This window comes from Phascolarctos cinereus, unplaced genomic scaffold (genome assembly GCF_003287225.1).
Source record: "Phascolarctos cinereus isolate Bilbo 61053 unplaced genomic scaffold, phaCin_HiC Scaffold_2;HRSCAF=192, whole genome shotgun sequence".
In the NCBI taxonomy this organism is placed as follows: Eukaryota; Metazoa; Chordata; class Mammalia; order Diprotodontia; family Phascolarctidae; genus Phascolarctos; species Phascolarctos cinereus.
Genome location: NW_027555625.1, coordinates 315,417,183 through 315,434,321, shown reverse-complemented (window position 1 = coordinate 315,434,321; position 17,139 = coordinate 315,417,183). Strand labels below are relative to the sequence as shown.

The window sequence follows — 17,139 nt, the reverse complement described above, 5'->3', positions numbered from 1 at the left end:
CACACAATCACACACAGAAACTGCCATATATACATCAAGAGACAGACACACACCCAGAGACACACAGACACACAGAGACTGTCACTGCCACAGGGGCATCCCTCATAGCCACCTAGAGAAACATCCACCAAAAAACACATCCTCTATTGAACAAGCGGAGAGGTTCCAGCTGAACCATGCAGAAGGAAGGGGAGAAACAGAGCTCCCAGCCTTCATCTCCATCAGTCTCCTCTCCCCCTGCCTCCCACGATGCCAAGGGATGAAGGTGCACATTTTTCCCTCAGTGTCCTAACAGCATCCCTGGAAGAGCTGGCAGAAGCATCTGTCTCAGAAGCCTAGGTCAGACTGGGCATGAGGAGGAAAGCAGACTCGGGAATCTGTACAGAGACCAGCAGAAAAGCCACACCAAGTACCCAAGGAGAACGTCTTGAGGACACCAGAAAGTGCCTCCCAGGAGCTGTGAATTACAACCTGTGCTCCATTCCGGAGCCCAATAGCCCCTTGATTTGAATGTGTACACACACAGAAAGAAATACATAACCACAGAAACACACAATGACAACAAGACACACACACACCTTCCCCCCCCCAGCCATATGCACATCAAGAAAGATACACAGCAACAATGAAAGAAATAGACAGTAAGACATATATACACTTAACCATGCAGTGAAAATAAATACAAAGGGAATGAGACAGATACAAAAGCAGAGACAGACATATGTGTGCCAACACAGAGAGATACAGTGACACAAAGAAATAAACACAGCCAAACACAGAAACCCATACAGAGATATGTTCATACTGCCACATAGAAATGGATCCATACGGACACACACACACACAGAAGAACAACCAACCATAAACAGAGAGAGAGAGACAGACAGACAGACAGAGACAGAGACAGAGAGACAGAGAGAGACAGAGAAACTGAGAAAGAGAGAGACAGAGGAGGGGGAAAGAGGGAGACAGACAGACAGAGACAGTCAGAGAGACAGAGACAGAGAGACCCATACACTGAGGCACAGCAACACAAAGAGACCCCCATACATGTATCTACACAAGGAAAGACACACACCTGGGGGTACATATGAACATACACACACACGCAGAAATGCATAGCTATCCACACCTAGCAATATAGACATCCATACATCCAAACACGTAATACAGTGGGACATATGCATAACCATACAACACATCACATCAAGAAAAGTACACCCACAGCAAAACAGAGAAATGCAAACAGCAACAAAGACGATGAGAATGACACATGAGAGAAAAGAAAGACACATATCAGCATACCGAGAGACAAATATATCCACAGATCTAGAAGTGGACACACACCTACACCCAGAAACACAATCTCAGACAGATACGCACACAAACCCAGATACACATACACAGAGGCAGCCACACCCATATCAAGATACACATACACAAGGGCAGGCACACAGAGAGACAAATACATAACACATAAAAAGAATTGGCACAATCCTAAAGACAGACACACACATAGCAACATAAATGCAATGACGCTCAGAGGTACACCCAGAGATAGACATATACACTCACCCGGAGATGCAAATCCACACACACACACACACACACACTCTTAAAGGCACACCAATACATGCCAGGAACCTATACCTAGAAACAGACATCCAGAAACAAAAACATAGACATATACTTGAATACACAAAAATATACATACACATACCTAAAAACATACACCAAGAGACAGAAAAGTATATGGAGACACCGATACACCACACAGCAACACAAATCCAAAATACACATATACATACATCCACAGCAGATATACATGAAGACTCATACAAAAATACACATACACACACTCAGAGAGATATACATACATACATACTCAAGAGAAAGATACACAGAGACACACACATAAAAACATACCTACACACACCCCAAAACACAGACAACTATCATACACAAAGACACATATGCACACCTAAAGACATAAAGATATATAGAGGTAGTCACAAACAGAGAGAAAGGCAGACTGCATCAATACCCAAAGACACATACACACACCTAGGTACACCCAGAAAGATACACAGACACACATACAGCTAGAGAAATAGACACAGATGGAAACACAGCCAGCCACACGTCCAAAGAATCCACAGTCAATGACAAACACACAGCCATACATCAAAAGACAGTCACACATAGTCACCCCCACACAGTGATGGATACAACAGCCTTCACACAGACACAGAGACCCACATAGCCTCACACAGACACAGATCTACCCATACAGAGAGAAAGATGAGTACAAACACAGAGACAGAAACATGTATACACACTCAAAGCCATGAAGAGAAAGACATATAGTCACATACAGAAATCAACTCAGCCATGCAAAGAAAGAGATGTGCCCACACTGAAACAGAAACAAAGATATGTGTACACAGAGACAGTTAAATGCGCACTCATACAGAGATATTTGCACAACCAGAAACAGAGAGATGAGCACAAACACAGTCACACATAGATGTGTGCACATCCAAAGACAATGAGATATGCACATACAAAGACGCACAGATACCTACTCAGAGACTCACTCAGCCACAGAGACAAAATGATGCCTGCAAATACAGAGACATGCCCACACAAATAGACATGTCCCCACACAAGCACAGACACACACACACAGAGACATGCTTGCACAGAAATATGACTACACACAGAAACAGACATAGCCACATCCAGAGGTTGAGACATACATACAGATATAGAGAGATGTGCACACAAAGATATGTGCACACCAAAACAGAGAAATGCACACCCACAAGACATATATACACACAGAAAGACTAAGAGAGATATGTGCATATCCATAGAGAGAGAAACGGAACAAACACAGCTCCACCAAAGAGCATGTGTACACACCTAGTAACAGTAAAGGAGAGATACACACTCATGCAGAGACAGGAACACAGAGAGAAACACACACACACACACAAGTACACACCAAAAGAAAAAGATTCATGAACATGTAGAAAGACAGACCTACAACTACACAGAGAAATAGCCATACAGTGACCCTCCCAGACACTGGCAAGCAGTCACTCACAGAAACCAATACAAACATACACAAAGTTACAGAATGACGTGCAAGTACACGTTCACAGAAAGACATGGACACACAGAAAAGAGCAATGCCTGTGTGCAAACAGAAACAGGAGAGATGCCCATGGCACACACATAAAGACACACATTGCCACAGAGAGATACCACCACATGGTCAAACACACACAAACTAAAACAACACAGGTACACACTGGGGTACAGATGCGCAAACACACAGAGAGATGCACATAGAGACAAATCTATGCACGCATACAGAGACAACCACAGCCTCACAGATACAGTCCTGCACATAAGACACACACACACACTCACATTCTGCTAGAGAAAGTCACACAAGAAACCAACAGCGCTATCCATAGACACAGAGATGCATCCACAGATATATAAACTAAAGGATAAAACACATACATAGGCATATCCAAACAGAGAGAAACAACTCCTGCACAGAGAAACAGAGAGACACCTGGACAGAGACAAAGATAGACACAAAAGAAAACATAAGCATGTAAAGTGACACACAAAGGCAAACACAGACATACACATTGGGGCAAAGAGACACAGAGACAGAGAGAGATTCACAGAGAGACAGAGACATACACAGGGAAGAGACACTGTACAGACACAGAAGCTCATGAGCAGAGAGAGTCCTATACAGTGACAGAACACACAAAGGGACAGTCACAGAGAGACAAACACATGCAGAGGGACAGACACACTCAGAGAGTATACCTACATACCTACACACAGACACAAAGACACACAGACACAAGTACAGACAAGAATATGTTCTCACATGTGGGCGGAGAAAACCGTGGACAAAGAAGTGAACACCCACAGAAGTAGAGAGATGCATGCACATAGAGAGTAAAACTCAAAGGTACACACAGAAAGAGAGAAGAAAATGTCCGTGTACACTCAAAGACAGAGACATGCTTGTGCAAAGAGGTGCAAGGGCAGAGTAATGGAGATGAGAGATGTTCATACATACAGAGATGTGCCCATACTGTCTCCAGGGACAGAAACATACCCTGAGGCAGAAATGCACACACACACACACAACACACACACACACACACACACACACACACACTCACTCTCTCTCTCTCTCTCTCTCTCTCTCTCTCTCTCTCTCTCTCTCTCTCTCTCTCTCTAAGAGACATACATTTAGCCACACAGAGCCATGTAGCCATACAATTTTCAGTCACATAGCCCCAGAGAAACACACACACATAATCACCCAGAGACAAACACACCCACATAGAGATTGCCATACCTCCAGACAAATAAACATACCCACAAAGAAACACACAGACACACACAACCATAGAGTCCATTCAGAGTTTCACACACACATGCAGAGGCAAACAGTATCACACACCCACTGGTACACACACAAACATAATCAGTCACTTGTACTTAGATATTCACATACAGAACCCCAAATAGGCAGACACAGAAACCCACAAAGCCACACTGAATTAAGTACATACACACAGTATCACACACACAGAGAACCGCATAGAGACACAATAACAGACATTCACCCACCCAGAAACATGCTCCAAGAAACAAAAATAGACATGTAAACACCTAGAAACACTGATACTTAGAGAAAAGCACCCAGAGATGCAGGGATGCACGCGTAGAGACCCACACATGAATTGTCATCTAGGCATACACACACACACACACACACTCAGAAAGATAAAGACCTACACAGAAGATGGAGATAGGCCCACACAGAGACAGATACCAAGAAGAGAGAGACATACAGAAACAGAGACAGACACATACAGACAGAAAAATAGAAACAGATACACAAGCAGCCACACAAAAACTGAGACAGAGAGATACAGAGAGAGTCAGAGATCCAACCTGGGACAGAGACAGAACAGAGCCAGAAACATATACAGAACCCCACACACACACAAATAGAGCTAAACAGAAACAAAGACACAGAGAAACAGAAACAGACATACACTGACAGAGTCACACAGGGACTGAGGTAGAGCTATACACATGGAGACAGAGACATATGGAGGCACACACAGAGAGAAAAAACACATACAGGAAAAATAACACAGAGACAGCTAGCAATGAACAAGCAATTAAGGGAACAAACAGAGAGACAAAGGGGGGAATGTGAGAGACAGAGGGAGGGAAAGAGAGAGAGAGAGAGAGAGAGAGAGAGAGAGAGAGAGAGAGAGAGAGAGAGAGAGAGAGAGAGAGAGAGAAGAGAGAGAGAAGGAAAGGGAAGGGAAGGGAAGGGAAGGGAAGGGAAGGGAAGGAAGGGAAGGGAAGGGAAGGAAAGGAAAGGGAAGGGAAGGGAAGGAAAGGAAAGGAAAGGAAAGGAAAGGAAAGGAAAGGAAAGGAAAGGAAAGGAAAGGAAAGGAAAGGAAAGGAAAGGAAAGGAAAGGAAAGGAAAGGAAAGGAAAGGAAAGGAAAGGAAAGGAAAGGAAAGGAAAGGAAAGGAAAGGAAAGGAAAGGAAAGGAAAGGAAAGGAAAGGAAAGGAAAGGAAAGGAAAGGAAAGGAAAGGAAAGGAAAGGAAAGGAAAGGAAAGACACAAAGAGAAAGACCCTGAACCCACGGCAGAGCCAGAGATCAACTTGGGGAGCAAGACACAGACAAACAGAGCAAAAGAGCAACAAACAAATTGAACTATAAACAGATCATGCAAGACACAGAGGGAGCAAGACACGGGGAGCCCTCGAGGAGCTGGAATTATGGGATCACCTAGACAAGGGTCCTTAACTTTTGTTTTCATCTTGGACCCTTTTGGCAGTCTGGTGAAAACTATGGATTCTTCAAAATAATGTTTTTAAATGAATAAAACAAAACATATAGTATCACAAAGGAAACTAGCTATTCTGAAATACAATGATCAAAAAATATTTTAAAACAAGTTCATAGACCCCATGTTAAAAAAAAAACCCTGACCTAGAGTATCTAATGAGGAAAAAAGTCAAAGAATGAAGAGAGAAGAGAGTCAGCTGAAGGAACAAGGAATATCTCTCTTGAAGAATAAACTAGGGGATGGTAAGAGGGCTAGGCAAGAGTGATGTGATTACCGTCTTCATTTATGAGACAATCACAGAATCTCAAGGGTTGTTAGGGGACCTCAGAGACTACCTAGTCCATATTTTAATTGGAATCGGTGTGTCTGTCTGTCTGTCGTCTGTCTCTGTGTGTGTGTCTCTCTCTCCCTTCCTCATCCTCTGTCTTCCTGTCTGACTATAGATCACTCTCCTGCTTTTCCAATCTATCTCTCTCGTTCCTTCAATCTATTGCTCATATGCTGCACAGTTGTCTCTGTGTGTTACTTCTTCTGTATGTTGTTCCTGTACAGGTTCTCTCTGTGTATACAATATGTCCAAGTGGTTAACCTGCCCTCTGTTTACTCAAATGAGAAGGAACTCATTGATGAGTAGGGGATATATTTGAAGGGCTATCAAGTGCAAGAGAGATTATAAACTTGTTCTGCTTGAACCCCAGAAGGCAGAACTATTAGAAATGGGTGGAAACTTCACAGAAACAGATTTCAGTTCAATAAAAGGAAATTACAATTGAAATTGTCCCAAGGACCAAATGAGACAATTATCAGCAAAAGCACTTAGTCCAACACGTGGTGCATAGTAGGCACTATCCAAACGCCTATTCTCTTTCCTAAAGGGGAAGACAGCTGCCTTAGGAGACAGAAAGGATACTCAATGGAGGTCTTCAACCAGTCAGGGATGGTGTGGCTGGAATTCTTGTTCTTTTATGGACAGGTTGAAGTAAATTACTTCTAAGGTCCCTTTTCAACTCCATGATCCTAGCTCTGATTCTGTTACTAACTCACTGTGTGACTTTGGGCAAGTCCCTTCCCCTTTCTTTTCCTCAGTTGCTTCATCTGTCAGATGGGGATAATAAAGCCCTGACCTCATAGGGATTTGGTACGGGATCAAATGAGCTATTGGTTGTAAAAATTCTGAGGAAATATAGAAGGTGCCAAACGAATACAAGGTCTAATAATAGTAATGATACAGTGAAGGAAGAAAGGCAGCCCAAATAAATGTTTGTTGAGTTGCCATCTACTATTCCCAAAGCCTCAGGCAAGGTTACCTCACGGCCTCAGCCTGCAAAAAACACAACTGTGTTTCCCATCCCTTCCCCACCCCTTCACCCCCCACACACACCCATTCATTTTACCTTCAAAAATAAGTCAACTCTTGATTACTTTGGATTATCTACTAACAATGGGCAGCTAGGTGGCGCAGTGGATAGAGCACCAGGCCAGAGTCAGGAAGACCTGAGTTCAAATTTGACCTCAGACACTTCCTATCTGTGTGACCCTGGGCAGGTCACTTTAATTCAGTTTCCTCATCTGTAAAATGAGCTGGAGAAGGAAATGGCAAACCACTGCAGTACCCTTTGCCAAGAAAACCCTAAATGGAGTTAAGACAAATAGGGCCATGAAGAGTCAGACACGACTGAAAATCTACCAGCAAATTTTTCATTCCGGTTCTCTGAAATCCTCCAGAGGCAGGAGCACTGCTACAGGTAGTGAGTGCATGGTACGACATGTTTACTGAATTGACCTGGATCTGAGTCAACAGTGTGATGGCTGTCCAAAAAAAGGACAACAATATTTTAGGCTACATCTATCCATCAACCAAAAAATATTTATTTTCATGCCTGTTATGTGCCAGAATGCTACATCAGGTGTTGAGAATACAAAGACAAAAACGAAACTAAATCTGCCCTCAAGGAGAGCATTCAGCTGGATGTGTAAAAGTCTGGCATCCAGAATGAAGAAGCCTGAAGTCCTACTCTCCTCTACCCCATGTGGGATACTGGTTCTAGTTCTAGAAACTGGATTCTACAAGAGACTAGGATAAACTGGAACATGCCGAGAAGAGACTGAGGAGGAAAGAAAAGAACTAGAAACCATGTCATAAAAAATGCAATGAAGGTACTAGGGATATTTAGTCTAGGAAGAAAGAATTTAGGGTGGAGATTGTAAGGAAGGAGGGAAACAAGAGAGCAGTCTTGTCTAGCAGCTAAATGGCACAGCAAATAGAGTGCTAGACTTGGGTTTAGGAAAACTCAGTTTCAAATCCTGCCTTAAAAACCCACTAGTATGGTCCTGGGCAAGCAACATCCCCTCTCAGCCTCAGTTTGATTATCTGTAAAATGGGTATGACAGCATCTACCTCACAGGGTTGTTGTATCAAACGAGATAGTATATAAAAAGTATTTTGGGGACCGCTAGGTGGCACAGTGGATAGAGCTCCTGCTTTGGAGTCAGGAGGACCTGAATTCAAATTCGGCCTCAGATACATAACACATATTAGCTGTGTGACTCTGGGCAATCACCTAACCCCAACTGCCTCACCAAACAAAAAAAAAAATTTTGGAAAAAAAAAATTTAATGCTATGCAAATGACATATATATCATTATATATTATATAACACATAATTCTTTTATATTATATATAATTATGTTTACATAATTATATATTCTGTTGTTATTATTATCATTATTATTTAAATATCAAAAGAGGCATAGGGAAGAAGAAGCAGATATTTGAATTGGCCTCTGTGGACAGAACTTAGACTACTCAGTAAGTTATAGAAAAAGCAAATTTAAGTTCAATATAAATCTCAGGGGGTACTCATAAACCGAGAAACAGATGAACAAGTTATTGTATATAATGTGATGGAATTCTACTGTTCCAAACTCTTATCAGTGTAATGATCAACCAGAGCACTGAGGACTGAACATGTTGGCCACCTCTTGATAGAGGGGGGAAGGACTCAGAGTGCAGAATGAGACAACTGATTTTTTGGTTTTGACATGGCCAATGCGAAAATTTGTTTTGATTGACTATACACGTTTGTAATGGGTTGTATTTTGTTTGTATTCTCAACTTGGGGGGAGGTTGGAGTGGAAAGGTGAGAAGGCAGATCTCACCTGATTAAATAATTTTTTTCAGTTCAATATAAGGAAATTATTTCTAAGGATCAGAGGTGTCCAAAAGAAGTGGCTGCCCCAGGAGCTAGTAAATTTCATCACTGGAGGTGTTCAGTCACAAACTGGATACTCTCCAATGTAGTCTCTGTCTCTGTGTCATCCAGAATTCATCCATCAGGGAGAAAAGGAGCCCAGAGGACCTCAGAAATCCCCTCCAGCTCTAGGATTCTACACAGTATTACACTGCATAAAGTTTGAGCAGAGGGTACATACAGCTAATGCTATTTTTCTGTGTTATAACTATATCCATATTTTTCCCTCTCAAAAATCTTGTTTTGTGGATACAAATCAGATGTTCAGGGTGGCTTATATTCAGACCAATATGATAACCTCAAGAGTAGTCATAATTCAGGAAATGTTCATTCACTAATAGGATGGCCACCAGCTATACAGCATCACCCAGTATTAGGCTCCTATGGCAAGGTATCACCCAGGTATATGCCCCATGATCTTTGGGGCCCCTTATCAAACATCTATCAGGCCCCTTTCCCTGAGCTCTCTCTGCCTTCTCCATCAATGCAAATTAGCAACTCGGTTATAACATTCAGTCTCAGTTGCCCAGGACATTAAGAGATTAAGTAACTTACTCATGGTTGCTTGTCAAATACCAGAGGGTGCCATAATGGGTATTTAACAAATCTATTCAACTGAATTCCACCAGTCTTGGTGGAAGAAACATGGTACTTAGGTATAAGTCACTGATTCATGTCATTATATTCAGATGTAATAATAATAATAATAATCAATTTTCATTTCCTTAGCATTTTAATGTTTACAAAGCATTCTCTTCACAGCCAGCCTTGAGGTAAGAAGTGAATGCATTATTTTCCTTGTTTGTTTACAAATAAGGAAACAGAAGCTCTAAAAAGTTAACCTGACAGGGACCACCAGAAAAGGAGAAGTGGCTGAGACCCAAGTTTGGGGACCCGGGGTCAAAGAAAGCAAGAAGAGGGTATTTCCAAAATTATACAACCCAGGTGTGCCATGCAAGGGCATGAAATCTGAAATGAACACTAAACAAAGAGTACCTGGATATGAGGTATGGAGCAGTCTACAACTAGTACAAAGATGCTCAGTTGGGAGACTTTGTCCAGCTCTAGCACCTTTCCTACCAGGGATCCTCCCCGCCAGTGCCTCACCCCAGGACTTGAGGAAGCTATAGTTTGCTGAGGGAACATTCCATAGAGAGCCCAGGATGAGGAGAGCATCATAGCGCTTCACCATCAGGAGATCTCTGTTTCCTCTCTCACTGTATCTACAGCCAGGATTGGAATTTCAGAGAAGACTTCCCCAGGGGGGCAATGGAGGAGGTGCCCAAGTGATAGCCTGACACAAGGGTCATAGGACCTGGAACGGGAAGGGACCTTGGAGGTCATTTAGTCCAACTCCACCATTTTACAGAAAAAGAAAATGAGGACCTGAAAGAAATGATTTGCCCAAGGCCACACAGGCAGTAAGAGTTAGGATTGATGCTTTGTCTCCTGACTCTCAATCCAGGGCTCTTCCCCCTAGACCCCACAGACTCTCCATGGATATTTTCTCTTGCAAGTCAAAGGTGTCTGAACCTTATCCATCTCTACTTTTTCTTCCCAGATGCAGACTCAACAGAACAGTACACTTCTTCTATAAGCTAGCTAGTTCCCAGGAGACTGAGCCATGGAGCAAATGGCACATAGGCTCTCCTTCCTTCCTCTCAGGAAAGGGGTCTTTAAGTGTTGTCCTTACATTCAGTTAGCATATGTGTGTGTATATGTATTTTGTATGTATGTATGTGTGCATGTATGTGTAGATGGGAATATTATATCCCCATTATAATAGAAGCTCCTTGAGAGCGGAACGCCTTCACTTTAGTCTTTATATCCCCAGCACTTATTAACTATTTAATAAATGTTTGTTGATTGATTAATCAATGCCATGCCCAACATTGGCTCTTTCTACTCTATCTTCTTTGTTTGTTAACAGTTCTTCCTAGAAACTGGTAGCACTGAGTTTAAGAATGGCAGGTAACACCACCACCTGAGCCACCACCTAAAGTTATAATCCCCCAAAGCATTCAGGGTGACAGAGAAAACTGGTCTCTGTGGTCCCCAATACCCCAACCCCCTGGGATTTAGGAATGGACAGATGCCCAGGCAGATCTTGCCATAGTTTGAGTAACAGACCCCCCCGATGAGCTTAGCCAACCTTCTCCACAGCCGCCACTGAGTCTTTCTTTTCTTTCTGCCTAGCATAATCCTCATTTTCTTTCTGTGTGTTCCTGATCCGCATCCAAGCTTCACCTTGAGGTCTCACCAAGTTCACTGTCTTAGAGGTGGCAGGGCTGTAAGATTTCTGTAAAGAAAGAGGAGCACACTACCCCCACCCCCCCACACAGGACCAAGTTATTTCTCTAAGGCAACTTGAGATTCCTAAGGGAATGATACACACATTCCATTCAGGGCCCACACCAACTGATGTGGATGTGGTGGAGAGATAACCCAGGAAGGAAAGGAATGGTAGTCACAGCCATCCCCCCACTCTCCCTCTCCCTTTCCACCTGTAGTATTCCCTCACAGTGGAAAAGAGGATTGAAAAATAAACTCAGCAGCTGGGATGGTTGTGAAAGCCTTACTGATCCTGGAAAACTGCAGCCACTCCACTTAGCCCAGAGACAGAAATAAACCAGGCAGAGTCTAAAAGAAACCAGGTGTATCCTAAAAGAAATTAGGTAGAGCAGACAAAATTAGGCAGCAAAATTAGGTAGGGAAATATCAATGAAAACATAAGGCAGAGAACAGGTATTATACTTCAGCATGGAGTAATGGGAAGACTTCCAGATGTGAGGTTAAGAGCCCCCAGGGCTCTAGTCTGGACTTTATCATAAGAGGTGCATGATCTAGGATGGGACATTTCACTGCTCTAGCCTTCAGTTTCCTCAGACCATCACCTGCCCTGCTTACCTCTGTCTGTTAGGACTGTTGTGAGGAATAAACCAGACACTGAATGGGAAAGGATGTTGAAAAGTTAACCCACACAAGGGATTTTGATCATTGTTTCAGGGGTCCCACCTGCAATTTGGGCTGGGCTGACAGCCGCTCCCCTCCCTTGTGTCTTGAGGATTCCTCTCCTCCCTTGTGTCTTGATGATTTCTCTCCTTCCTTGTGTCTTGATGATTCCTCTCCTCCCGTGCGTCTCATTGCAGGTGGGGCGGAGGTCAGGTTCCTGCGGACCTGAGCTTTGGCAGACAGCCCACTCATGGGCCACCAGAAGAACTTTTTTGCCCAGGACTTCTTGCTCCTGATAGACCTGTTCACTAAGTCAGCAAGCGTCATGCGATCCTCCTCCATGAAGACCTGCCCCACAGAAGAGAAAACATCCTAAAATAAGGACTTGAATTTGGCTGGCCCTTCAGTCTGGAGCTTGCTAATTATTGAGCTTCTCCTAGGAAAAAAAGGGGGGAAGGGGAGCATAGTATAATGGAAAAAACATTACGTTTGGAGTTGAGGACCTGAGCTCAAAATCCAGCTCAGACATATATGACCTTGGCCAATCACTTAACCTCTCTGGGCCTCAGTTCTGCTATCTGTAATATTAGTTTGTATTTTGAGGACAGGGCAGGGATTGGATTGGACTAGAAGCCCTCTGAGATCCTTTCTAGCTCTAAGACTATGAAATGCCTATATATGAAACTATATGAGATGCCTATGAAAGTATCTCATATAGGTGTCAGGCCACACCCTGGTAAAGAAGTAAGTTAAGTGGTGAGGTGGGGTGGTGGAAACTGCGAGTCGTGAGATCTGGGTTCTAAACTCAGATCCTCTACTAATCAGCTGTGTGACTTTGTACAAGTAACTTCTCTCTAAGTCTCACTTTCCACATCTGAAAATAAGGAGGGTTAATGATCTCATAAACTTTCTCAGATACTCAGATACTCGGACATATTCTAGCATATAATAAGACCATCTCTTGAGCTCAAAAGTCCTGAGCTGCAGTAGGACTAAAGCCAATTCAGTGTCCTCTCTAAATCTTGTCATGAGCCCCCAGAAGCAGAAACCACCGGGTTGTCTAAGGAAGGAGCAAACCAACCCAGGTACAAAATAGAGCAAGGCCAAAGCTCTCATGTTAATCAGGTGTGGGATCAGGCCTGAGAGTACCTGCTGCATTTCTAGCCTGGGCTAGTTAGGAAGAACCAGTCTCTGAAAGGAAAAGGGAGAGAAAAGGCAGAAGGGAGAACTGGAAGAGGAAAAAGAAAGGAAAGGGGAGAGGAGGGAAGAGAAAAGCTAGATTTCTAGCTATTGTCCACTGGCCCATCCTCTTAATTCATCCAGTTATCCAACTTTCCCTGAACCCAGAATTGTTACCATCTCTGCATAGCCCTACTCAACACTATAAATAAATTGAAAGGGAGGCTAAGGGCTCCCCCTTGCACATACCTTCTTGGGCTTCAAGGCCAGGGTACTCCTCGAAGCATTGAAATGAACAAAGGGCTTCCCCCAGCTGACGTTCCAGATGAAAATGTCACCGTTATAGGAAGCCGATCCCAGGATGTGGCTACGGTACTTGGCCAGACACAGGATATCTTCAGTGTGAAAGTAAGGCCAGTGGTCATACAGGGGGACTGCTTCCTTGTTTCGATACCTGGGACAAACCATCAGTCATCAACCAAGATTAAAAGTGCTCTCCTACCTCAGAACTCCCACGGCCTTCAGCAAGGCTCTGCTGACTTTTAGAGGCAGCTGGAATGCAGACCATGTAATGCTCTGTTTCTCACATCAAAACTTTCTTTCAACCTAGAATCACAGAATCTCAAAAATTGAGAGGATCTCAGAGGTTCCTAGTCCAACCACTACCTGAACCCTTGTATCACATACTCAAGGTCACTGAACCCAAGAAAGTGCTCAAGCACCTTCGCTGATGTAGAGGGAGCCCAAAGCCTCATGATCTCGCTCATTCTACTGTCAGATACATCTAAATGTTATAAAAGTTCCCCTCTACAGTGACTCTAAATCTATCTCCTTGCAATTGCCACCCGCTAGTCCAAGATTCAGAGAATCTCAGAGTTAGAAAGGTCTCCCGAGGTAAGAGAATTCAGTACCTCAATGAGAAGTTTATTGAATGAATTAACGAACAAAGCATAACATTAAATTAGCTTTTTTTTTTTTGCATTGTCGACATATTGAGCTTGTACTCATTAAAACCCCAGGGACTTTTTAACCAAAAATTACTCTCTGGTTATGCCTCTCCTTCGGGAGCTTTTTTTTTTTAACTTAAATGCAGAACTTCACATTTATTTCTATTAAATTTAATCTCTCAGTTTTAAGGGGGGGGGGTTAGGGGGTTAGCATACCAAGATCCAGAAATGACTTTTCTTTCTTCCGACTTCAATGATCACTCCTTATTTTTCTCATGCACTTTATACTCCACTGTGCACTATAGTCATTATACATTACTGCATCTTGTGGGATCCTATCCCCCTCGCGTATAGAGTGTGAGCCATGTGAGGGCAGTGTGACTGTGCTTTTTTGATCGTTAACTGCTCTCCAGTTCCTAGCAGCATTTGCACATAGGAAGCCTCAATACATGGCTTTTGACTGACTTGCCTAACAAGTCATTACCACAAAGGGAATAGTGTCCCCCATGGGAACAGGTCTCTGGCCAGTATTACAACCATCTGGATGAAGCAAGGACAGAGAGGAATAGAAAAGTGAGGCAGAATGCAAGGGTTAGTGCAAGTGGAACACAGCCCTTCCCATGACCAGATACTTCCTACTTACAGGTACCAAGTGATCCTCTTACTCCACCCTGCCACGTAGAATACCCCATTCATATGAGTGATTCCACTAATCTGTTGGAAGAATAAAGAAAACCAGCTACCTCTGAGAAAAGAGATGTATGTATGTATGTATGTATGTGTGTATGTGTGTGTGTGTCCCAAGTGTGTAGGTCAAAAGAGACCTAGTTTCAAGTGATGGTTCTGAGTAAACTGTGTGACCCTGCGAAAGTCACTTAACCTATCTGAGCCTCAGTTTCCTAATCCATAAAATGAAGATAAAAACACATGCACTACCTCCTTTGCTAGAAGCACTTTGAGCTATTTTATTCCTTTCGGAGATAGGAGGAAATACATACATTTCACTCTGTCCACTTGTCTTATTCTGGTATCTTATATCATTCTTTTCAAAACAGTTGTTCACTTTATCTCATTTGCTGTTCCTAACACCCAGGGAAGGGAGGAAAAGTAGAGCTTCTTATTCCCATGACCTTGCCCGTACAAGTAGCAGTGTGGTGTGGGAGAATAGGAGGGCAGCTAGGTGGCGCCATAGAGTACAGAGTGCCAGGCCTGGAGTCAGGAAGACTCATCTTCCCGAGTCCAAATCCAGCCTCAGAAACTTACTAGCTGAGTGACCTTGGGCAAGTCACTTAATCCTGTTTGCCTCAGTTTCCTCATCTGTAAAATGAGCTAGAGAAGGAAACGGCAAACCAGCACAATACGTTTGCCATGAAAATCCTAAATGGGGTCGCAGAGAGCCAAACAGGACTGAACAACAATAACTTGGAGTCAGGAAGATCTGGGTTCAAGTCCTGCCTCTAATAGATACAGGCTGTGTGACCCTGGGCAAGTTACTTAACTTTAACTACTCAGTGTTCCAGGCAACTGTCTAAACTGTGAGTTAGGGATGAGTTGTTGATCTGTATCAATGGATAGAGTTTACATACTGGGAGTTCCCTACATGCACAATAGCTTAGATTCAATAAATAAATAGATGAATAAAAGAACCTTGCCTACAACCCGAATTTTTCCCAGCTTTCAGCCCTTGGGGACACTGACCTCCATTTGGTCTGGATTGGGAAAGTGCAACAGGCAGACCCCGATGTTATAATTCCACATTTTGACTGTCCCATTTCTCATGCCAGTGATGAGGCACCGCTCCAGCTCATCCAGGACCATCGCTGTGAGCTCCACATCCTTGGACTCTGATGCTGAAAACTCTACCACCTTCTTCCCTGTCATCAACTCCCACACGCTCACCACGCCATTCAGGCTGCCGGTCACCACCTACCAAAAACAGATCTGGGAAGCCTTGGGACCTTCCTTGTCAACACGGCAGGGTTACACTCCATTAGATAGGATAAGGGCAGATCTACAATATTAGACTACCATAAGCAGGCCTCCCAATGAGCTGTGCTTGAAATTAAGACATGACACTGCAGCTAGAGCTATCCCAGGTGGATCATCAGGTCCTCACCTGGGATAGCTCTAGCTACAGGGCACTCTATCCCCAGCTGATAAACCTGGGCCACGGAAAGTTCCACGCAAGAGATACAGGGATAACACAACACACACCAGACCAGTAGGGTTCCTCTAACAACTCACTGTGTGATACTGAATGAGTCACATTGCCCTCTCAAGGCCTCCATTTCTTTATCTTTAAAATGAGCATGTTGGAATTATGTCATATAAATATGATGGAATACTACTATGTTATAAGAAATGAGGAAAGAGACCGTTTCAGAGAAGCTGGGAAGACTTATATGAACTGATACAGTGTGAAATAAGCAGAACCAGAACAATTCATACAACAGCAACAACACTGTGAAGACAAACTACTTTGAAGGATTTCAGAACTCTGATCAATGCAATGACTAACTAGGATTGCAGAGGACTAATGAAGCATACTATCTACCTCCTGGTGATGGACTCAGGGTTCAGAATGAGTAATATTTTTTGGATGTGGCCAATGTAGAAATATGTTTTGCTTGACTAAGTATATTTGTTAAAGGGATTTTTTCCCCTTTTTTTCCCAATGTGGGGGGAGGGTAGGAGGGAGAGGTGAGGAGAGAAAATTGATTTGTTAATTTTTAAATATACATAATTTATTTTAAAAAAAAATAAACATGTTGGACTATAGAAACCTCTATGGTCCCTTCCAGCTCTTAATTTCTATGTTTCAAACACTCTCCTATTGCTGATATTCTATAACTGTTCTGTGAGAGACTACAAGGGCAGCTAGATGGCGCA

The 17,139-nt window shown here is 43.1% G+C and overlaps 1 protein-coding gene across 2 annotated transcripts in view; it reads right to left on the bottom strand.

Moving 5' to 3' along the window:
* Positions 1–17,139, bottom strand: part of EFCAB8 (EF-hand calcium binding domain 8) — a 136,188-nt gene that overhangs the window by 36,673 nt on the left and 82,376 nt on the right. For both annotated transcript variants that reach the window (XM_020990739.2, XM_020990740.2), the window contains exons 17-21: positions 15,949–16,176; positions 14,894–14,964; positions 13,553–13,757; positions 12,188–12,472; positions 11,325–11,492 (exon numbers count right to left, since the gene is read on the bottom strand). In XM_020990739.2, the coding sequence (XP_020846398.1) occupies positions 11,325–11,492; positions 12,188–12,472; positions 13,553–13,757; positions 14,894–14,964; positions 15,949–16,176 (957 nt within the window). The remainder of the gene's footprint in view (positions 1–11,324; positions 11,493–12,187; positions 12,473–13,552; positions 13,758–14,893; positions 14,965–15,948; positions 16,177–17,139) is intronic.